Source organism: Sturnus vulgaris, chromosome 27 (assembly GCF_052056855.1).
Source record: "Sturnus vulgaris isolate bStuVul1 chromosome 27, bStuVul1.hap1, whole genome shotgun sequence".
Classification (NCBI taxonomy): Eukaryota; Metazoa; Chordata; class Aves; order Passeriformes; family Sturnidae; genus Sturnus; species Sturnus vulgaris.
The window spans coordinates 2,186,868-2,200,319 of NC_142269.1; the positions used below are offsets into that span (position 1 = coordinate 2,186,868).

The 13,452-nt window shown below is 52.1% G+C and overlaps 1 protein-coding gene across 2 annotated transcripts in view; it reads left to right on the forward strand.

Moving 5' to 3' along the window:
* The first annotated feature begins 8,383 nt into the window (after window positions 1–8,383).
* Window positions 8,384–13,452, forward strand: part of NSF (N-ethylmaleimide sensitive factor, vesicle fusing ATPase) — a 72,497-nt gene continuing 67,428 nt past the window's right edge. The window contains exon 1 of one of the 2 annotated variants that reach the window (XM_014884820.2): window positions 8,384–8,493. In XM_014884820.2, the coding sequence (XP_014740306.1) occupies window positions 8,482–8,493 (12 nt within the window). In that variant the 5' untranslated portion in view covers window positions 8,384–8,481. The remainder of the gene's footprint in view (window positions 8,494–13,452) is intronic. The other variant, XM_014884819.2, reaches the window with a different exon arrangement.

Below are 13,452 nucleotides of genomic sequence, written 5' to 3' on the forward strand. Positions count from 1 at the left end.
GGAAAGCCCTGACCATTAACACCTCCCAAGGCACCTCAAATCAGCCTGTATGTCATTAAGGAGGGAGGGAAGCAACAAATACTATTTAACATTGACTATACTTAAAACAATAGTATATGATATTCATGCTATTATTGCTCTAGACCTGATCAATAATGGAACCACAATGTATCCAACAGGACACAGAGTATTGACCAATTCAGAAAGAAACAGAGGGCAAGCTACAGGTGTCAGCATCTGTACAGCACATGAACAACAGCTGAAGGAAATACAACTGAAATTCTGGACTTCTGCCTAGATATGAAACAGAACATCTGCAATTTTGAAATTCCATCAGTGATTAATATAAAAATGGTACTTAGATACGTGGGTAAAAGGTGGATATGCTTTAGTACTCTTTGTGAAGATATAGAAATAAATAATCAACTAAATCACATTCTAATTTTGTGTTTGTAAATTTATCCAGCTCAGAGGCTGTGATTTTTAACTCTTCAACTCCCACTAGCTTCCTTTCAACTAATAAAAACCGCCTATATCTCAATTTCAACTATACAACCCAGCCTTACAGGTATGAGCCTCATGCTAGTATAGATATTGCTACAATGTAAAAATTGCAAAGGCTGTTAAAAGAAGCTAAAAAGAGTAGCAGAAAGGCTTTCTTACTATCCATCACGACACTAAAGAAATCCACCAGGTAATGGAATGAGGAAAGAAAGATGGAGATCACCACAGGTGGGATATTTTATTCAAGGCTGCACAAGCTCAGTGACTGCATTAGGCAAGCAGCTTTAAGCAAACTTTAGTCTCTAAATTCTCTTGTTTTTCACTCTTTGGTGTGCTTGGATTGTGGAAAACTTCCTCCAGCACCACGTACAGAATAAACAACATCTCCTTCCTCAACCTGACCCTTCCTCTACGTTTAGAGAGTTCTTAAAACCAGCAGCAATGTGAGCCTAAAACATCTGCTCCAGTTTCTGCTGGTTGATCCCTGCCAGGAGTCAGGAATTACATTCCCTTTCTCCCCATTATTACAGGGTATTAAGGTACTGCAGAAGACTTACAGCCAATTATTTTCTTGTGGAAAGGCATCATATGCTGATTAAATGAAAAGGAACATCTTTGCCTTCATCTTATCTCTTGGTTTAGACACAATAGGCTTTCTTAGCTCTCAATAAGTGAAATAATAAATGGTGTTTTTGCAGGGTTAAATGTTAAAGACTCACGATACACTCCTTTGTGGAGCAGAGTAGTCTCACAAAATAACAAGTCCTGGATGGAAGAAGTGGCAAGTCTGGTCTTGAAGGTACTGGGAATGAATTTTCATTTGAGTCTTTTACCTCAGTGAAGGTTTATAGCTATGAAAGGCAAAAATTCCAAGAGAGAGCTGACATATTTAACTGTCGTGGCACTTTCTGTTGATCAGGCTAAGAACTGGTTCATATGAACGCTTGGACTACAGAAATATCTGAGGCAATAGCTAAGGTTCTCCTTCTTACCCACTGTCCAAAAGAGTTATTTGCTCCTCACTCTGCATACAATTGTTTATTCCAACAGGAGAACAATTACCATGAACATTTCACCAGAACAACAGTGAAATACCATTTTAACAAACATCCCTACAGCTTCATCGGTGACTGCATTAGAGAAGCTACTGCTGAAAGTTACAACCATGAGAATTTACTACAGTTAAATCAAAACACTGTAATTTATGTTCACGAGCGTAAGCAACCACTTTAGAAACATTTTGTTCATAAGCAACCCAAACTCTTACAGAGCTATAAAAATAATCAATAACCAAGTGAACCTGTGATTTGTAGCAGCCATAGAGCGAGGCAGAGCCCGGCAGGGCGGTGCTGAACACGTCCGTCGGCCTCCCGCCCGCTTCCGCACTGCCCCAGCAGCGGCCGCCGCCTCGGAACGCCACGTTGGGCTGCGGGGACAGGGAAAGGACAGGGACATCAGGACACAGAACGGCACGGGGGGCTGCGGGGACAGGGAAAGGACAGGGACATCAGGACACAGAACGGCACGGGGGGCTGAGGGGACAGGGACATCAGAGCACAGAACGGCACGGGGGGCTGAGGGGACAGGGAAAGGACAGGGACATCAGAACACAGAACGGCACGGGGGGCTGAGGGGACAGGGACATCAGAGCACAGAACGGCACGGGGGGCTGAGGGGACAGGGAAAGGACAGGGACATCAGGACACAGAACGGCACGGGGGGCTGAGGGGACAGGGAAAGGACAGGGACATCAGGACACAGAACGGCACGGGGGGCTGAGGGGACAGGGAAAGGACAGGGACATCAGGACACAGAACGGCACGGGGGGCTGAGGGGACAGGGAAAGGACAGGGACATCAGGACACAGAACGGCACGGGGGGCTGAGGGGACAGGGAAAGGACAGGGACATCAGGACACAGAACGGCACGGGGGGCTGCGGGGACAGGGAAAGGACAGGGACATCAGAGCACAGAACGGCACGGGGGGCTGCGGGGACAGGGAAAGGACAGGGACATCAGGACACACAACGGCACGGGGGGCTGCGGGGACAGGGACATCAAAGCACACAACGGCACGGGGGGCTGCGGGGACAGGGACATGAGAACACACAGTCATAATTACACATAGAGACACAATTATGAACAGAGCTGACAGTTATCGATTTTATATCAATGTTAACTTCTTTAGCCCTTCTAATTTACTGCTGGATTCTGTTCCATCTGAGTTTACAAGGATGTGGTTCTATACACGGATGTAAAACATTTTCCTATTTACCCTGAAGGAAAAGCTGAAGCTAAACTAAAGCACAAGAAATTCCAAAGGTGTTTTGAGACAGAGAAGGTGCAGATCAAGAGGAAATCCGCACTCTCCCTGTTTTCACCAGTGGAGCTTCCCAGCATCAGAGCAACCACAGAGGAACATCAAACACAGAATCATGGCATGGTTTAAAAAGACCTTAAAGCTCGTCCAGTTCCAACCCCTGCCATGGGTAGGAAACCCTTCCTCCAACAGCAGTAGAGGAGTTATTCAGCCTTCACACATGCCTGGACACCTCTCTGTCCTTCCATCACTGCTCCCACACATTGTTTAAGGTACATGATAGCATAGATGTGCATTTCCAGATATCAGGAGCTGGAAATTTCCTACAATACACACCCTGAGAGCTGTGTAACTATGGGAGAAACAACTCCCACTGGAGAGACATCCCTCCAGGTGCTAGAAATCACAGACCAGCAGAAGCAAGGAATGAGAACAAAAACTGAGGGCTCTTCTCCTCTTCTCCCAAGGGTGAGGCACACACGGAAAAGCTAAACTCGCTAGCTAAAACCCCCTTTATCCAACAAATAGAAAAGTGAAGTTATCGACATATTACCACATTTGGAATGATGAAAAAACTCAGAAAAGTCAGTTTCCCAGGATCAGGGTTCTGAACAAGCTCTGCTCTCTAGAAACACATCCTTCTGCAGCTCCCTGAAGATGCACCGAGCGATCTTCATTGTAGCTCACACCAGTGTTACAGCCAGGTATTTTTCTGGCACGTTTTCCAAATAAGGGAACATACTGAGTCATTGTTGAGCTCGACTCTATGTCCTGAGCGCCATGTTTTCCCCTCAGAGATCACCATTCACAGGGACACCACACACTCACATCGATCCCACAGAACAAGGGCAAACCTGTAGGGCCAGAGGCAGCCCTAGGACATCCCCAGATCCATACTTTCCCCCTTTTTCCCCAAACAGGTGTTTTTCGGGATGCTGACGGGTATTTTCCCCAGTCCTGAGCTCCGTGTCTCACACCTGCCCCCACACGGGGAGGGCGCCGGGGCCCGGAGGGGGCAGCGGGGCTCGGCCAGGCTGGTCGGGCCTCGGCACCTCCTCAGCACCGCCGGGGCCAAGCCCAAGACAGCCGCGGCGGCCCGCCAGCTGTGTGAAGGGCGGAGGAGCACAGCCAGCCGCTGTCCCCATCTCTCGGTGCCCATCCCGCTCCCACCCCTCACCTCCATGGCTCCGGGCCGGTCTCGGCGCGGACCCGCGCGGGGCAGCCTGAGGCGAGTTCCGGCCGTTGCCCTCGCGCCGGCCCAACTGCCGCCCCACCCCGCGCGCCCCCGCCCATTGGCCAGCGCCTGAGGCTCTCGGCCAATCAGCGCCCGCGCGGCCGCCTCGCGCCTCCCCGCCCAACGTGAGCGGCTCCGTTTACCATGCGGTGGCAGCCGCCCGGCGAACAACGCGCTGCGCCGCGATTGGCCCCGCCAGCCGGCGGACAGCCAATGGGAAAACAGCTCTCTCGTGCCTGCCGCCAATGAGCGGCCGCGGAGGCGCCGCTTGCCCGGAGACAGCGCCCCGAGCGGCTTCCTGCGGGCCCTGTCACTCCCCAGACCCCGTCACCTCCGCACCCTGTCACCCCGCGGGCCCTGTCACCCTGCGGGCCCTGTCACATCCGCACCCTGTCACCTCCCGGGCCCTGTCACATCCTCACCCTGTCACTCCCCAGACCCTGTCACCTCCCGGGCCCTGTCACATCCTCACCCTGTCGCTCCCCAGACCCTGTCACCCCGCGGGCCCTGTCACATCCTCACCCTGTCACTCCCCAGACCCTGTCATCCCCCGGGCCCTGTCACATTCGGACCCTGTCACCTCCCGGGCCCTGTCACATCCGCACCCTATCACCCTCTGGACCCTGTCACCCCCCGGACTCTGCCACCTCCGAGCCCTGTCATCTCCATACCCTGTCACCTCCAGACCCTGCCACCCCCAGTCTTGTCACCCTCTAGACCCTGTCACTCCCCGGTCCTGTCAGCCCCAGGTGCTGTCATCCCTGGTCCTGTCACCTTCCCCTGGACCCTGTCACCCCTCCTCACTTTGTCACCTTCCCACACCCTGGGCCTAGTCACTCCTCCAGATCACATCCCTCCCCTCCTCATCACATCCCCCTCCTGAGCCTGTCACCCCTCCAGACCTTGTCACACATCCTCCCCCCCCCCCCCCCCCCCCGAGCCTGTCATCCCCGAGCCTCCAGACTTTGTCACTCCCCTCCACACCCCTTCATTGCCGTGGGCCCAGTCACCTCTCCAGGCCCTTCCATCTCCAGTCCCTGTCACCCCTCGACCCTGTCACCCCCAGCCCAGTGCCGAGGCTGCCCTGAGCTGCTGCCCCCTCCCAGCCCTGATCACGAATCCATTCGGTGCCGCCCTGGAGCTGTGGGATGAGCTCTGGAGGAGCCTGAGGCCCGTCCCAGCCTTTGCACAACAAAGGGCCCTGGGGACCTTTGGCCCAGCCAGGGGACTGGACACTCAGGATGCAGCAGGAGCTGGTGACCCCAGACTCTCCTGCACACACACTGTAAGGGTGTACAAGCCAAAGATTTCTTTTGTTTGGGGTCCCTCCTCAGAGGCACCAGTTTGAGCTGTTGTTTTGCTATTTAATTATTGCACCAAGATTAAACAATCTCGATTGAGATGGCTGAGACTCTGCTGTGGGCAGCCTGGTCTGATTGTATGAGTGTGGGGTGCAGCTGCAAAGGGGCCATGGTGCCAGCTCAGGTGGTGACAGTGACGACAGTGACTGCCAGAGTGGCTCCTGCATGGTCAGACAGCCCTTCCATAGCAGCCCTGAGTACGTCCCAGCTCTCTCCTCAGTCCTGCTTATCTCTCACAGGAGTAAGAGGAACCTTCTGTCGCGGGTCACTGGTGACAGAGCTGTCCCCAAGTGCCTGTGGCAGGGTCTGTGCCCTGCGGGGGAGTCCCAGACCCCCAGGGCTGCTTGGCTGGAAGAGGAGCCCCAGGGGAGCTGCTGGCAGGGGGAGGTGGGACAGGCAGGGGGTCACAGCCTGTGCTTGTTTATACTTTTCATTGTTGCTGCTGGTTTAGATACTCTGCCAGTGCAGAGCCACGCCTGACTTGTTTTCACTTCTAAGGATACTTTGTTTTGCACTCCTTAAGCTGTTTTTAAGGCATCTGGAGACAGCATTTTAGCAGCCACTCCTATCTGGGCCACTCAGGGCAGTAAGTGCCCACAGAAGCAGGTGTTATTTTATGAATCCTGGTCTTTCGTGCTGTGATACATCTCTCCCTTCCTCAGTGTGTGCTGCCAGCCTGCAGGATCTAGGGGAGGGCAGCGGGGTGAGCCCCGCTGAGAAAAGTCTGCGCAGCCCTTTCTTAAACCCACCCATGGACTCCAGACACAGATGTTCTGTCTGCTGGAAGCCGGAGGATTCACTCCAGGAGATGAGGGAGTCAGCAAGTCTTGGTTGCAGAGTGTGTCCCAGACCCCGGATCCATCCCTTGCTCCCTGCCCCAGGGATGGGCGGTGGGGCAGGGATTTGGGGCTGGCTCGGGAGTGGCCAAGTGTGGGCTGCAGTCCTCCTTAGTGCCAGATCTGCAGGAGTTGATATGACCTTTGTGCTTGGTTTGGGGGAGCTTTCCTTTGTTTTTCTCCCCCTTTTGAAGTGGTGAGAAGTGGGGAAGCACAGCCACTGCCTCACTGTCCCCCTCAGCTATTCCCTACAAATTCATATGTTGCATTTCCTGCATTTCTTGCTGCAAGAGACTCCCTTAAGGCCATAGAGCAGAGATCTGGGAAGCTGAGAGCAGCGAGAATCCCCCACAAAAACTCATTGTTCAGCCAGAGCTCGCTGCTGGGCTGAGCCTCCTGGCCAGGCACCTTTCCAGCTGTGCAGGAGAACAGTGCCACACACTCAGGCTGTCACCTGTTGGGGTCTGGCTGCTGCCACCCCGAAGCACAGGCAGTGTTTGCAATATTTAACAACCCCTTCCCAGCACTGTTTTCCTGGCACAGTGATTTCTGTCGAGGGACAGTGAAACTGCTCAGCTGCAGGCAGGGGCAACAGGGTCTCACTGCAGGAAATGGAATCCTTGCAGTGCTGGATCAGCTCACAGCAGATTTAGGCCTGATCCCATTTCTTCTTCCTCTCAGGCCTGTGCTGTGCACTGAGGTACATCCACAGTCTGGGGCACTGACCACTTTGGCCATTGTGGTAAAATATCCACAGTGCCAGTTTTCCATGGACCTGACATTCCCCTCTGGGTCCCAGCTGAGTCTGGTACCTGTTCAAGGCAGTTACCAGCAGTTACAATCAGTATTAATATTTTATTATGCCGTCAAAGCCCACGCAGGAAGCTGCTGGGACAGGTTGTTAATGTGTTAAAGCTCCCAGGATGTTTGGGTTGGCTTTGTAGACACCACTGAGCTTTGGGGTTGGTGTGTTTGCCATCACCTCCCTCAGAACACAAACCTCAGAAAACAGCAGGGATTTCATCTCTGGCTGAACATCACACAGGGGGATGAGCTCTGTGAAGAAGCCATTGTCACCTCTCAGCACCACTCCTCCAGAGTGATCTCCTTCTCCGGAGCAAAGCACTATTTCAAGTGAATCCCATAGGGATCCACATCCCAAAGCCTGGCTGGAAGCTCTCAGTGCTCAGACAGGACCGGGCTGTGCAGGAGCAGAGCTGCGGACACCGTGTGGTGAGCCATGGGCTGGGGGGGCCTGAGCCCCCTCCCCCAGGAACGAACCACGTCTGGCTGTGACAACTGCCAGGGGCTCGGTGGCAGCTCTGAGCTGCCATCACCACCTCACAAGCTCACACACACCTGCATTATCACAAATAGAAACAACCTTTAGCGTCAGCCAGGTGCTACCAATGGGAAGTCCCATCAGGGAAACAGGGAAGCCATCAGATGTCATCGAAGGAGACCACGATGTCTGGTTTACAACTGCTGCTGTGCAGCCTCTTTGGAGCAGGAACGCAATCAAAGCCAGATTAAAAATTAAATTAAAATAAAAAGAAAAGGTAAAATTAAAAATTATTAAAATAGTATTTTTTTATTATATATAAAAATATAGCATCCATATTCGTATTATATTATAACATGCAATATGCTCTACAATATACAATGTAAATATTATCATTAATATATTAAAATTACTGCAAAATTATGAACAATTATTATAAAATTATTAATATTGAATCAAAACTACATTAAAATAGAAATAATTTAAATAATTAAAGCAAGGATTGCCTGGCAGCCCGGCCTCGATTATCCTCACACCACGGCACTCGGTCTAAGGACCGGGACCGGCTGGGCCCCTCCCGGTTGCCATCGCGTTCCCGGCGGGCACTCCCGTGTCCTCCCCCGGCACCCGCGGATCCCCGGGAATACCGGCACTGCCCGGAACTTCGGCCCCGCCCATCCAGCCCCATTGACCAATCCTCGCAGCTCTCCCGATGACTGACAGCAGAACGCCCCGCCCCTCACCGCCCGGCCGATGGGCTGGTTCTTCCGTGACGTAACAGTCAGTGCCTTGAGCGGCAGGAAGATTGACCAATAGAAAGCCTGAGTCTCGAAGTGGGCGTGGCCTTTCCTCACTCGAGGCCCCGCCCCGACGCGCCGCGGCGCCTGCGCTGCACCGCCCCCTGGCGGCCGCGGGGAGGGCCTGTCGGTCGGCGCTGCGGCAACATGGCGGGGCGGGTAAGTGGGGGGGACACGGACCGGCCGCTATCGCCCATCCCCTGCTCCTTCCTCCGCTCCTGCTCTTGTTCCTCCATGTGCCACCGCGGCTCTGGGAGCTTCTCGTAGCCCTGCTGCTAGGAGGCCGTTCAGCCCTGGGGGCCCCCCGACAGTGCTGCGAGGCTGCGGTGACCCGCTCACCGCAGCGGTGTGGGGGGTCATGACGGTCCTGTGAGGCTGTGGAGACCCCCTGGTGGTGTGGGGAGCTGGGGCGTGACCCCTGTGCCAGTGTCCCCCGGGAGTTTCGAGAGGCTGAGGTGGCTACTTGGTGATGTGGCATGTGGGACAGGGCTGGGGTTCCTTCAGGAGCCGGGGCAAGGCTGACCCGTCTCGCTGTGGGGAGGGATTTTAGGGTCCCTCAGGGCTGCTGTGAGACCCGGGTGCCCCTTGGCAATGTGGGGTGTGGGACAGGGCTGGGGGTTCCCTAAGGAGCACCGTGAATCCAGGATCACCCCTGTCCATGTGGGTGTGGGGCAGGATTTAGGGTTCCCTCAGGGTGCTGTGAGGTGCCGTCGCCCTGTGGGGTACAGAGCTGGATTTTGGGGTTTCCTGGGGGTGCTCAGAGGCTGTGGTGACCCCTTGATGCTGTGGGATGAGTGTCTAGGGCTCCCTCAGGAGTTGGGGTGCTGCCTCTCCCCACGCTGTGGGGCAGGATTGTGGGGTCCCCTGACAGGGCAGTGGAGCCCGGGGGTGTCTTGGTGCTGCTCTCAGGATTTAGGGTGCCCCGGGGTGCTGTGAAGCTCTGCTGACCCCTCTCCCTGTGGGCAGTGGGCAGGGACCTTTAGGGATGCTGTGACAGGGGGGGATCCATTGGTACTCTGGGATATGGGGCAGAATTTTGGGGTTCTCTGAGGGGCCTCTGTGAGTCTGGGGTGCCCCTGTCTCCATGAGGTATGCTGCAAAATTTTAGGGTCCCCTGAAGGTGCTGTGAGGCTCTGGGGACCCCTTGGTGCAGTGGGATACAGGGAGATTTTCTTCTGTGGGAACAAGCCAGGTGCTGTTTTATAATGTGGTTTCACCTTTTGTTGTGTGGAAACACCTTAAGGGTTGTGCAGTGGTTTTATTCTGTATTAATGAAAAAAATTAAAAATCCCTTATTAGTGGTAGATCACATCAGCAAGTGGCCAGAAGGGCTTTAAAATGTGAAGGAACAGCCTTGTCTGTGAAATCTCTTCTTGTAGTGCCTGCACATCCCCTCTTTTTCAGGTGTCTAGGTGCTGCAGGATGTGTTTGGATTGCTCTGCTCTTTGCCAGGAGCTCAGTCATGCTTTGCTGGGTATCAGCCTGGGAAAGTCACATTTTTCATTGGTGCTTGCTCTGGCTGGAATCTTGTCTCTAGGCCAAGTAATTCAGTGGTTGAAATGCTGGGGAATTGGTTCTCCAAGTGTTTTTTGCATTGCTGGTGGATGGAGGGCAGCTGGTGCAGTGCTGTGGTGCAGAGCTGAGAAATGTGGCCCATTGACGTGCTGTGCATCACAGGTGCTCCAGTGCCACCCCTGAAATGTGCTGAGTAATTGAGGAAAACCCCATGTTTTGTGGTTGAGAGCTTTTCCTCTGTCCCTGCTCCAGATTCCTGGTCTCACCTTCCTTGCACCTTTTTTTCTTCATCTCACCCTTTGCACTAAGCCAGGGAAATCTGTGAGCCTTGACTGGCTTTTTTCAGTTTTCTGTTGCCCAGAACAGGAGCTCTGGTCAGTGGTAAGGTCATTTTACCCACACTGGACGTGGTTCTGAGACTCCCCGGGCCTAAACCAACCCAGCTGCAGTCCTGCCTTGCTGCTGCTCCTCTGAGCCCTCCCAGCTGTGTCCTCAGGGAATACTCTGGTGCAGTGCTGGGATTGGTGACTGGGGATGTGGGGAGGAAGGAGAAGGATCGACCTCAACTTTATTCTTCTGCTTTGAGCTTTTCTGCTACTAAAACCCGAGAAAATGTGCCTTTATTTGACCAGCTTGGGAGCCTGGTGAAGGAAAAGGGATTTATGTGAATTTAAAGGAAAGATTGATGCTTAGGTGCCTCCTTATCTGCACTTGGATGGGTCATGCCCTCCTTGGGTTATCAGGAAGCTTCTTAGTATTCAGTGTTTTCATGATTTGCCTGCAAATGCAGTTGTTGCAGAATTATCAAGTTATTTAATGCTGCAAAGAGAGTCCTTAAGCTGAGCGTTCTGTCTCGCTCTCCAAGCTGGGTCTGATCCTTTGAATGCTTCCCATGTGAGCTAACAAGGGAGCTGCCTGCTCCTTCCAGCTGGCCCGTGGGCCAGCAGCGATGCTGGGGAGGATGAGGAGCAGGGGGAGCAGCAGCAGCTCCTGCTCGGGGTGTGACACCGGAGCTGTGCCGGGTAAACACGGAACGCTGGGTGGGAGGATGGAGGTGTGTGATATCTCCAGGCACAACAGGTGAGGCTGATGCTGGAACACAGGTGCTGTTCTGTTGTCAGCGTTTTTAACAGGTGCTTCAACCTGCAAGATGGGAAGAGGAGCTTCAGTGACTCTTCCTGCCCTGCAAATCTGTTCTGCAATGCCATTTGGAGCTTAATCTCCTTTATTGGACTCGTGTGATTTGATTTGTGCACGTACATTCTCACAGGGAGAAATGAATGGCTGTCCTGATGGAAGAGAGAGACAAAATATTTAAACTTCTAGTAACATTTTGAATAATTCAGGTGAATGATAAGCCAAATCTGATTAATTGTGTGATGCTGTTTCAGGTGTGTTACTCGGCTCCCCTAATTGCACTGGGTCTTTCCATTGCGAGGAAGAGATGGTGATTAGCAGTGATTGAAGTTTACAGGAAAAACAGTTTATGATGATTAGAAATAATGGCTGTTTCTGTAATAATTTATTCTGTTTCTCTGCATGGGGATCATTAGGCACGCAGGAACAGCAGTGAGGCATCTGCAGGAGAGGGAATGGTGGGAAGCTGCTGTGTCTGTAGCTGGTTATGGACCTCTTGTACCAAGTGCACCCCTGGAAGTTTCCTAGGACTGTCTGTAACTGATTGGTTTAACTCCATCAGGAATTACTTCCCAAAGGGATCTAGAAAGGCTGGATGATTTCTGTGCCTCGTTCCAGTGAGTGTCAAGCTGTGGATGCAGCACAAGCTGCATTTCTGTGTCTGCAGAGGCTGAAGGGCTGCCTGGGGCAGGGAGCAGGTCAGTGCTGCTGGCTGGTCTGGCAGCAGGGCTGCACACACCCTGTGTGTGGGCTGCTCGTGTGGGTGTCAGTGAGGATCCCTCAGCAGAGACACTGGGGTGGTTTTCTTTAAGGACCATGAGATGTGTGATAGCTGAACTTGTGCAGCAGTTCATGGTTAGAAATCATGGCTGTTTTAGGGGGTGTCCCTGGTGTAACACACCTGTTTTTGTTCCTCTGCTCTTTGGAGCTCCTTTGAGGCAGTGTTGCCTTTAGCCCAGCGAGAGCAGACTCTGCCCTGTTGGCTCCCCAGGAGAGATTCCCTTTGTGCTGGGTTGGAAATGGTTTTGGATTCACTCAGGTGCTGGGTGGTGTCTGACCCTGCAGAGTGGTGCTGTCACTCCTCTCGAGAGCCTGAGACTGAGCACAGGGTGCTGCTGGCATCTGGTGACACCAGGTGTCCAGTCCAGAGGTGCAGCAGGAGTGGGAAGGTGCTGAGGGCCAGGCTGAGTCCCTTGGTGTTCTGTGCTGCCAAAGGCAGTGCTGGCCTAACCCTGCTCTCTTGTGCTTCCTACAGCCAGCACAGAATCCCAGAATGGTTTGGGTTGGAAGAGACCTTAAACCCACCCAGTGCCACCCCTGCCATGGGCAGGGACACCTTCCACTATCCCAGGTTGCTCCAAGCCCTGTCCAGCCTGGCCTGGGACACTGCCAGGGATCCAGGGGCAGCCACTGCTGCTCTGGGCACCCTGTGCCAGGGCCTCAGCACCATCACAAGGAACAATTCCTTCCTAACATTTATTCTATATAATATACCTGAAACAGCACTAGACAGTTAATAACATTTGGCTTATTATTTGCTTGAATTATTTAAAAATACTTAAAATGTAGACAATGTGTTTTTAGGGTGGATGGTTTGGTAGGGATTTTGAAATAATCGAGCTTAGCTTTATGTTTATGGGTTAAGGCTGTAAGGTGATTTCTGATAACATATGGAACCAGCCTTCAGAGATGCAGGCGTTGTCAGGCAACTAAAAAAAAGTTTATGAATCAACTTAGTTCCTTCTTGCAGCCTGGTACTGTTCCTGCTATCGTCACTTTGGGTTTTTTTTAGTATTTCCTAGTGTGTAATATGAAGAAATGGGTTTTTAACAATGTTTCAGGGAAATAAGAGAAAGCTCTATTTAAATCTCAGTTTCTGTGATCACTTCTGCAACCTTATAACTGTCTTGAAATCATCACAAATCAACTTGTGGCCTGCTTTCAGGACTTCTGCCTTGCTGAATGATTTAAAATAAAGTGACAGAATTCGTTAAAATCTCTAAAACTATTTAGAGTAAAATTCTGATGACCGTGTGAATGTTTGTGGGCATGGGATATCTGGCCCTGTCATCTTTGAGTACTTTGTTGCTTGGCTCAGTGTTGCAGAAGCAGTGTGTCCTTAGCTTGTGCTTAAAAAGTCACTGCCAAAGGAAGGTGTCAGTGCTGCCTCTCCATCTCCAGTTTTTGGGGTGCTGGTGTGTCACACCTCTTTTATGTGGAGCTTCCAAAATAATTAAATTTAGGTAAAAAATTTTTTAGTCAGAAAAAGTATTTAAAAGAAGTCAGGAAATCTTTTTGAGGACCATTTAAAGTGTGAATTTCTTAAGTATTACTTTCAATTTTTTCTTCTCCAGAGCACAGCAAGATCTTCTCTTTTCCTCTCCTGTTCTGGGTGCTGTGCCTCAGACCACAGAGGTCATTCAGGAGAAGACCCTGAGGCTCAGGATAAACCCTGACTGAATTGGA